At 40.6% G+C, this 10,531-nt stretch overlaps 1 protein-coding gene across 3 annotated transcripts; it reads left to right on the top strand.

The window, feature by feature from the left end:
• Positions 1–2,721: 2,721 nt before the first annotated feature.
• LOC103699198 lies at positions 2,722–10,198 on the top strand. 3 transcript variants are annotated; one of them, XM_039122673.1, is made up of 7 exons: positions 2,722–3,013; positions 7,956–8,313; positions 8,427–8,713; positions 8,800–9,027; positions 9,119–9,211; positions 9,441–9,545; positions 9,641–10,198. In XM_039122673.1, exons 1-7 carry the CDS (start codon positions 2,843–2,845, stop codon positions 10,178–10,180), a joined length of 1,782 nt encoding a protein of 593 aa, XP_038978601.1. In that variant the 5' UTR covers positions 2,722–2,842; the 3' UTR covers positions 10,181–10,198. The 3 variants fall into 3 exon arrangements, with proteins under 3 accessions (XP_038978601.1, XP_038978602.1, XP_038978603.1); XM_039122674.1 differs by having other exon boundaries at positions 8,466–8,713; XM_039122675.1 differs by having other exon boundaries at positions 9,441–9,549; positions 9,641–9,838.
• The last annotated feature ends 333 nt before the right edge of the window (positions 10,199–10,531 follow it).

Here is a 10,531-nt window from a genome sequence, read left to right on the forward strand (position 1 = left end):
CCCATATTGGACACGGTCCAATAGGGCCCGCTCTTGGCCCACAATGGCATGACCCAATAGGGCCCGAACTCGGTCCACAATGGCACGAGCCAAAGGGCCCGAACTCGGTCCACAATGGCACGAGCCAAAGGGCCCGAACTCGGCTCACGATAGGCACGGCCCAACAGGCCCAAAATCAGTGAACTGGGTCCAAATTTGAGTAGGGCCCATATGACTATTCACAACCCAAAATGGTTTTCATCCCATTAAGCTCAGAAACAATGAGGAAAGAAAAGAAAGAAAGAAGAGGGAAGAGCCTCAGCGACGGCCGGGCCTGGGTGGCTGGTGGCCGGCGGCTGCTACAGTGGCTGGTGAGAAGGAGAAACCAAGAATAGTCTCGGTTGGGCAATGGATCTCGGCCAAAGAGGAAGAAATAGAAACTTGATTCGGCTAAAGTCAAAAAACAGAGGGAGGAGAGCTTACGAGCGGTCGACCAAGGCAATGGATCTCGGCAGTGGCTGCTCCACCGTAGCAACTGGTAGCAGCTTTTGACGGCAAAGGGGATCTCGAAACAGAAAAAATAGGGAAAACCAAAGAAATCCAAGGATCTATGGTGGCGGAGCTTGTCCGTGGTGGCAGGTCGGCCATCGGAGAAGGACGAAAAGGGAGCGGCCGGAGTCAGCATCGGCAAGGGTGGGATAATTAGGGAAAGCGACGATGCGGCAGAAGAGGAAGGGGACCATGGAGAGGTTTGGGTCGAAGGGGAAGGCGATGGGGGCAGAGTAAGCGATGGATGCTGTCGGGGCCATAGCTAGAAGTCGTCGCCATTGGAGGAAGAAGTCAGAGCAGAGGTTCACGATCGCGATCCTCTGTGTTCTTCCTCTACCCAAATTGGACTGACGTCAGTTCGGCCTGCCGACTTTAGTCCAATATGACCCATTTCGGGCCTGGTGTTACAATGAATGTTCTGTATGATTTATAAATGAAAATATCTTGCTAGGTTATTTACATCCTTTGGGTAGTTTGTCTGCATTTTAGACATGCATCCGAGAATAATATAGCAGAAAAAAATATTTGGCATTCAAAAATCATTGTAAATAGTTTAAATTTGACAAGTTAAGGAAGAAATAAAATAAAAGCTGTGTTTCAGTTATTTCATAATGCAAAATTCAGTATTTTTGTAATACCCTTAACCACAAATATCAAGCCATGCACCATGTATTTCCTAATCAAGCAAAGGTTAACCTAGTAAGGTAGATGCTATGTTGGTAGCAGTCATGAACTTTTCTAGTTTATACTAGTGGGGCCTCGGATTGAATGGTAATGTACCTTTTTCCACTAAAAAAGAATCATGGGACAACACACTACATGTAACCAGATACATTGTGTGCGTGCATATGCATATCTAAGTTTGTACTAAAGATCAAAGTAAATTAAACATTTCTATTTTTATTACTGATTTGTAACAATAAAGAGACAGATCACATGTTGATCTATAGAACATCAACCACTGGCTATCTCAAGGAAATGACATAGTTAACCTACAAAACAAGTCATCCATTAAAATTCACTTTCAGCGACCACTTTCGGCAACTACATGAATCGTGGTCGCGGCAAATAAGGCTATTTGCGACCAACATCCTTATTGGTTACTGAATGATTGTCCTACACCGACGAAATGGATATTTGGTCGCGGAAAAGCAAAACCAAGTTGGCGGGGTGGAGGTAAAACTTTGGCGACTAACGTTTGGTCGCGAATAATAAGGCTATCTGCGACCACCGTCCTTGTTAGTTACGGAATAATTATCCTACACCGACGAACTGCATATTTGGTCGCGGAAAAGCAAAACCAAGTTGGCGGGTGGAGGTAAAACTTTGGGCGACTAACGTTTGGTCACGGAAAAGAAGGCTATCTGCGACCAACATCCTTGTTAGTTACGGAATAAATATCCTACACCGACGAAATGCATATTTAGTCGCGGAGAAGCAAAACTAAGTTGGCACGAGTCCAATATTTCGCGCGGGCTGGAGGTAAAACTTTTGGCGACTAAATTTTGGTCCTTAAAGTTCACCTCCAACGACTAAAAAAAATTTAGTCCAGAAAAACTTTTACGAATCTAATTTCGGTCCTTAAAGTTTCCATAAAATCGAACGATGTTTGCTAGCCCCTGTAAAATGCTAATTTCTAAGTTCAAAAAAAGAAAAAACTGCTTATTTTTAAACGGTGCCGTTTGACATCTTAATTCACTTAGGCATGCATATTCTTGTCTCTTCGGCTAAATCTCAATCCCACAACTTTTCTTCATACTTAAATTCTTTTTTATTATTATTATTATAATATAATTTTAAAAGCTCGAGCTCGATGCTTGACTCCTTATCAAATAAATATATGGATCGACAGGATACGCGACATGAGGACGTGGCAGGAACGAAAATTCGCTTAAAAATATATAGAATTCTTGGACATTCTACGGGTAGGATCGAAAATCCGCTCAGAAATAAATTTGCACGCATCCTTTTTAGTTACTGAATGATTGTTTTACATCAATTAAATGCATATTTGATCGTAGAAAATCAAAACCAAGTTGGCGCGAGTCCAGTATTTCGCGCGGGCTGGAGGTAAAAGTTTTGGCGACTAAATTTTGGTTCCTAAAGGTTCATCTGTAGCGATAGGTTCACCAAGTGGATTTTGAAAGAAAGGTTGTTGGCAAAAGCCTGGATTAGGTGCGAAAGGTATTCGGTTAACCATTTAACCAAAGACCCATCTATGTATAGAAAAGAAACCAAGTGAACGAACAAGACTTTAGCCATTTAGAGAGTCTACGAGCTTTACTTTATCTAAACCAATTTAGTCGCAAAAAGTATGAATGCAGGGAAACCAAATAAAAAAAAACCTAATTCCCTATTCTTCTCCTTTTCACCCGCACGTCGCCTTCACCTTGCCTTCACCCGCACGTCGGCTTCACCTGCACGTCGGCATCGCCCGTTCGCCGGTTCGCCCGTTCGGTCATCCCTTCGGCGTCGGCGTCCCAAGGTACGTTCTCTTCTCTAGATTTTAATTTAGCAGAGGCCGGGAGGGAGAGGGAGAGGTGGCCGGAGGTCGTCGGGAAATTAGGAGGCCAGCCGGGAGAGGATTTGATAAGCTGGGCGAGAAACAGAGGCCAGGAGGGAGAGGGAGAGGGAGAGGTGGCCGGGGGTCGTCGGGAACCAGTGGAGGCGAGCCGGGAGAAGAAGAAACCCATTTATTTAACAGAGGCCGGGAGGGAGAGGGAGAGGGAGAGGGAGCGGTGGCTGGGGGTCCTCGGGGGTTGTCGGGAAATTTGGAGGCGAGGCGAGAGAAGAAGAAACCGACGAGGGCTTCTCCTCCTTCGCCGCCGCCGCATCCACCGTGGAGGGCTTCTCCTCCTTTGCCGCCGCCGCCGCCACCGGGGAGGAGATTTGGGGCGAGGTCCTTTTCTTGGGCCGGCAGGGAGAGAGAGCGAGGAGGGATTTGGGGACGGTGGTTTGTTTTGGGTGGAGAGAAACAGAGGGGAGAAATCAGGGGATTGGAGTGTTTTGGTCTTGGTTTTCCTTCCCTCACGTTACTCCGATCCAGCTGGGCCATCGGGAAGAAAGATAGGGGGATTGGAGATGGACTTCTTAGAGGGTGGAGATTTTTTTAATTTTTTCTTCCCATTTCTATTTGGGTTGAATGGTTGCCGTGCTGTGGTATCGAAGGGGAGATGAGAGATGGGATTTTTTTTAAACTAAATATATTTTCATGCTCCTATTCAAGAATTATATTAAACTGAAGAGGCTTCTTTATCTTGGTTAGATTCATGCATCTTTGTTGAAATAGTATACTTGACAGCTATCTATTTTCATATCATTTTTTTAACTATTTTGTACTTATTAAAATTTATTATTATTATAATAATAAAAAAAGAAAATGTCTCATTCACTGAATTTGTCTTAGGCCTCCAAATGTGTTGGGCGTCTCTGGTTTTCTGCTGCAACTTTTTTTTGCAGGATACAAAAATAAATCTATAAACTAATCAATCTAACTTGATGAAGTATTTTATAGGTCAGTCAAAATGGACAAGAGTTGGATGACAATAAAAAATAGAATGAAGAGTAAAGAGTATAGAGAAGGGGTGAAGTCCTTTATTGAATTTGCGGTGGCAAATTTAGGCTCAGCAAATGACATTTGGTGTCCTTGTGTCGAGTGCATGAATGACAAAAAACAAAGCATTCAAGTTGTCAAGATTCATTTAATGTTAAAAGGAATCTCGCCTTCTTACAAGACTTGGGTGCAACATGGAGAATCGGTTCACGTGCATCAATCTTGTGTTTCAAATAATGCTAACTGTGACAATGGTGGAGGTGTTGAGGATAGAATGGCTGGGGATGGCACTGATGATAGGGAAGAATTGTCTAATATGCTGGAAGATGTTTGCATGGGTGCTTTCATGAATGACGATATTGACGAATTGCCTAATAACTTGGGGAGGGAGGATGCACAGAATTTTGATAAGTTGTTCGATGATGCTCAACAACCCATTTATCCTGGTTGCAAAACTTTTACAGTATTATCATTCGTTATTAAGATGCTTCATATTAAGGTGTACAACCAGTGGAGCAATTCCTCTTTTGACATGAACATGAAGGTATACAAGGAAATTCTACCGGAGTGTGATAAGTCTGTTCCATGGACCCTTTATGAAGTCAAGAAATTTTTACGAGATTTGGGTTTGGGATATGTGCTAATTCATGCATGCAAATATGATTGTGTTCTTTTTTGGAAGGAGAATGCAAACCTGGAGAAATGCCCTATATGTGATGAGCCTAGATATAAGCTGAATGATGGTAACGGTAAGAAGATTCCTCACAAAATTTTGCGGTACTTTCCCCTGACACCGAGATTGAAGCGCTTATTTTTGTCTCCGAAAATAGCTGTAGATATGAGATGGCACAAGGAGAAGCGAGTGGATGAAGAAACATTAAGACATTCGACTGATGGGGAGGAATGGAAGAACTTTGATCGACAACATCCTGAGTTTTCCAAGGATCCGTGGAATGTGAGGTTAGGGCTAGCCACCGATGGTTTCAATCCTTTTGGAAATATGAGCACATCGTACAGTATGTGGCCCGTTATCGTGATGCCTTATAATCTTCCACCTTGGAAGTGTATGAAAGAGCAATTTTGTATGCTGTCATTGCTTATTCCCGGAAAAAACGGCTCCCGGTAAAGAAATAGATGTTTACTTGAGGCCATTAATTGATGAGTTGAAAGAGCTTTGGAAGGATGGCGTGCAAACTTATGATGCCTCTAGTGGAAGTACATTTAGAATGCGTGCTGCTCTCATGTGGACCATAATGACTTTCCTGCATATGGTAACATGTCTGGATGGCCAACAAAAGGTTATTTGGCTTGTCCCATTTGTAACGAAGATGCTTCATCAGAACGTTTGAGGAGTAAGATTGGCTATATGGGTGCGAGGCGTTTCTTGCCTGAGAACCACATATGGCGAAAGAGCAAGCTCTTTAATGGTAAAAGTGAGGACAGGTCAAGGCCACGAGAGTTCACGGGAGAAGAGATCTTGGAGCAAATTAATTCAGGGACATACAAGCCGTTGGGCAAGCATCCAAGCATTAATAAGAAAAGAAAAAGGGGCAAAAATGCTGACACGATTTGGGCCAAGAAAAGCATTTTGTTTGATCTCCCTTATTGGAAAACACTCAAGCTGCGTCACAACTTGGATGTCATGCACATAGAAAAGAACATTACAGAAAATATTGTTAGGACATTACTGGGCGTAGATAGGAAATGCAAGGATACAGAAAAAGCACGCATGGATTTGGCAGATATGGGTATACGGAAGGAGTTACACCTAAAAAAGCGGGCGAACGGATCTTATGAGAAGCCTCCAGCATTGTACACATTGTCCCTGCAAGAGAGACAAGGGTTTTGTGATTTTTTAAAATCGATTAAGTTTTCAGATGGCTATGCGGCAAACATATCTAGCTGTGTAAGTACTCAAGGTGGTAAATTATCGGGTCTGAAAAGTCATGACTATCATATTCTTTTGCAACGCCTTCTTCCAGTTGGAATGCGTGGGTACCTCAACAAAGAACTTAATACTGCATTATTTCAGTTAAGCAATTTCTTTGAGCAATTGTGCTCCAAGGCATTAAAAAAAGCTGATTTGAAAAAATTAGAGGACCAAATTGTTCTTATTCTTTGCAAGCTTGAGAAGATTTTCTCTCCTGCCTTCTTTGATGTCATGGTTCATCTAGCTATTCACTTGCCTCGCGAGGCTATTCTTGGAGGGCCAGTGCGATGGATGTATCCAATTGAAAGGTAATTATTTGCAACCGTATAGTAGGAATAGTAATCATATATATTATTGTACATGTAAGAATTTTTCTATTAGCATTGAGCTATTATTTATCGTAGGTTACTCGGAGTTCTAAAAGGATTTGTTGCTAACCGAGCTCACCTAGAAGGTTCTATCGCTGAGGCTTATATTTCTAAAGAGAGTACAACATTTTGCTCAATGTACCTCAATGGAATCGAAACGGTGTTTAACAGAGAAGAAAGAAATGATGACGGTGGTGATCGTGGCACGGGGTTAGCAGTCTTTACTCAAAGTGCCCGACCATTTGGGTTAATCCGAAGGGGACCTGATGTGCTGGTCAATGAACTCGAGATGGCTGAATGGTTTGTCTTATACAATAGTTCAGAAGTGGATCAATATCGAGAGTATGTTTTTTTAACTTGCTTATTAAGGTTCAGCTATTGTATATTTAGTTGTTTTAGACTTATATGTTACTTATACGTTACGGAATGTCGAATAGGGAACACAAGAACTACATACAAGGTGAGAGTGAAGTTGACATCATAAACAGACAACGTAAAGAATTTCCCAAGTGGTTCAAAGATCGCGTAAGCAAAATTAATTAACATGTACGACCGTTATCCTTGCATTTGAAAGTGAAGTAACATATTATGTCACTTTTTTGTTATAGATGACTCAACTTCGAAACCAGCGATCACCGGAAGCCACTGATGAATTATGGTCATTGGCCAACGGTCCTCGTCCGATAGTCAACATATATTCAGGGTGCTTTTGTAATGGTGTCCGATTCCATACCATCGAACGTGACAACCGCCGTAAAAGCCAGAATAGTGGGTTAGTTGTTGAAGGGGACCACGAAGGGCAACTGATTGACTTCTACGGTTACTTGTGCAAAGTTTGGGAATTAACATATATGTTCGGACAACAAGTCGTTTTGTTCCAATGCGAATGGTTCAACACTGGAAGTAAAAAAACTTTCTGCATTGATGCGCATTGCACTAGCATTGATACAAGAAGTCGGTGGTACAAAGATGATTCTTTTGTACTACCGAGTCAAGTGCAGCAAGTATTCTATATTAATGACACTGCAGAGAGACGTGGCAATTGGAAAGTTGTCCAAAGATTCAAGCATCGAGGTATATGGGATGTCCCACAGATGAGTGATTTAGAACCCAATGATGTTGAAGAAACCATTGTTCTCAATCATGCATTCCAACAAGATGAAACCAATGACGTTGAACCAATTTTCATTGAAGAGCCAACCACAATGGATTTGCGCAGATATGATATTGATGCTGAAATTATTCAAGAGGAGGTCATTTTGCAGTGCCGTGGGCGAGATCAAGCCGGGGGGAGTGTCGATGAAGTAATGGAGGAGCCTAGCGATGAAGAAGAAGACATTGATAGTGACAGTGATACACTCGTAGATTTAGAGCTATGATATATTTCTCTAATGATCTATCTATAGCAAAGTTGAACATTTTTATCTTACATGCTTCTGTTTTATATGTTAATGAAAATCATCCATTTTTATCTTACATGCTTCTATTTTTTAATGGAGAGTGTGATGTACTTTTTACTCCATATTTCTTTATGGCTGAATGTAATATTGTATCTATCTAGTTTTTATTATGAAAGATGCACAAAGTAGGTAAAAAATTTGTGAAGCCTGGGTGCTTGTCCCAGAAGCTGACGGGATACGAAAGGCAAAGGCAAAAAAGGATTGAAATGAACTCAATTAGATTAGAGGCTCTTGGCATACCGGGTATGTCCAAGGCATTGTTTGGTTCAAATCAGAATGGTAATGAAGGACCGAACAAGATTAGCAATGGCGATGATGATGATGAGTATCTGCCATCTGATAATGAAGAACTAAATTCTTCTGGAGATGCTAAACTTGTGCCCGTGATGGCTGCCCAACCTACTCTGCTCCCCACCTTTTCTACCCAGCAAACCCACGAGCTTTCAAGTCCACCTATTATTGCCAACAGCGTGGGTGAAAAAACTCATCTTTCTGAATCTTGTTATTGCTAAGATACTCTTGGTAAAATGATGGCATTTCAGTGATTTTGTGTTTTTTTTTGCGTTCTCTTTATCTATCATTAGCAGGTTTGTCTTATGGCCTAAAGTATTTAACTATTTTAGCAGGTTCATCATCAAAGCGCGTGCGGGGTAAGACAGTTGGGAAAGGAATTGATAAGCTCATTGCCCAGAATGGCGGAGAAAAGCTTTCTGGTCCAGTACTTGATGAGTGGAATGCTTTATGTGGTATTAATGCCCCAAAGGTAGCCAGTCTGTTGGGGGTGTATATTAGGAGAATGTGTCCAATTAAGGGCATACCGACGTGGCGGCATGTAGACGAGGCTACTCAATCTGCTATCATACAATCTGTCCTTGTAATTATTTATTGCATAATATTTTTTTATATACTTGTAATAGTTGCATTGATCATACTACATAATGATTTTACTTATGTTTTTAGGACAAGTTCAAAATCTCGGATGATTATCATGGCAATCTAGTAGCTCAGCAAGCTGTCCACAGAAAATGCTACAATATTCACAGAAATTGGAGGCACAATATGAAATTGCATTACAAGCATGTTAAGAATGTCTTACATGTGGATCCTTATAGTCATCCATACGAACATGTGACTCAAGAGGATTGGCGCTACTTAATTGACGATGTGTGGAAAAGCAAAGAACACAAGGTAACTTACATATTTAGTGCTTCAGAGTTTATAAGTAAAATATTTGATCATAATGTTTTCTTTAGATTTTTAATTTGTATTTTTTTTGAAGGTGAGATCAAAAGCTGGCAAAAAGAATAGGAAAAAGCTTGAGTACAATCATTGTTCAGGATCTCGGTCATTTGTTGCAACAATGACTATACAGGTAATATATTTTTGAGTATGTACTGGCTATATTTTTAGTGAATTGCCTGTGAAACAGTCTATGGGATAGTTTTGGCTATTATAAAATAGATAATTTGCTGCAAGTAGATTTTTTATTCTAGTTTGCTGCATGTATATTTTTGGAATCCTTTTATGCAAGTAGATCTGACAGTTATTCTAGTTTTTTTATTATATAGTGGCTATATGCTAATCTAAATTACACTTTGCAGCCGGAGTTTAATGGTTCTGAAAACCTTGAATTTTCAGAATTCTATAAGAAAACTCATACCAAGAAGAACAAAGAGTGGATTGATCCTATTTGCGTCGTGAAACATGTAGGTATCTAAAATCTCAATGATAATTTAAATCACTTTATGCTTTTGCAAGATTATATATACATTTAATTCTGTTGTTACCTTTGCATTGACAGTCAAAGATGTTGAGCTTGCGAGAAGAATCTTCCCAATCCGGTGTGCAATTAACATCAGAGGAGATGTCTAGGCAGGCACTTGGAAAAAGGAAGAGATACATTCTTGGATTTGGGGATGGGCCGAAGCCCTCTTCATCTTCTTCCACACCTAGCCGTGTGTCACAAGACCATGTTGGGGAGTTACAGAAACTTAAAGCTGAGATGGAGGAGATGAAGATGGAGCGTGAGGAGCTGCGGAGGCAATTGGAACAGGAGAGGAGAGAGCGTGAGGAGGAAAAGAAAGAGCGAGAGGAAGAACAGAAGCAAATTGCACATCGTACAAGTTTGGTGACAGAGTTCTTAAAGGAAAAGACTCAAACGCATAAGTCGTCTATCCATCATGATGGGGCCATTTATTCAACTGGTGGCACAAATACTCGTTGGTATGTATTCTCATTTATATTACGTAGGTTATTTAGAGATTTGGACCAAATTAAGCGAAATATCATTGTGAACTTATACTTGAATTTTAGTTTATTATTTTTCACATGTGGTTATTGATTGTGTATTCTTTTTTGCTTTCTCTGATACATGGTGGAGTTATGAGCATGTGAATCTAGTTTTTGGTACATGGATAGCTTTTGTTCAGATGATCATGGTGGAGTTGTCTACAAGCAGAAATCAGTTTTTTGTTTATTCATATTTTTATCTACATGATGGTTGTTTGGATGAATTGCAAGATCAGATATTTTGGAATTTTTAATTTACATTTTGATGTGTTTGGTAATGATTATCACCTTAACATATGGTATGGATGAAACATTTTGATGAATGGTTAATAGGTTTGCTTGACTTTAGACTTATAGATGATGATATTTATAATGAATGATTATGGATTCTCCAACATTGTGT

This window comes from Phoenix dactylifera, unplaced genomic scaffold (assembly GCF_009389715.1).
Source record: "Phoenix dactylifera cultivar Barhee BC4 unplaced genomic scaffold, palm_55x_up_171113_PBpolish2nd_filt_p 001670F, whole genome shotgun sequence".
NCBI classification, from domain to species: domain Eukaryota; kingdom Viridiplantae; phylum Streptophyta; class Magnoliopsida; order Arecales; family Arecaceae; genus Phoenix; species Phoenix dactylifera.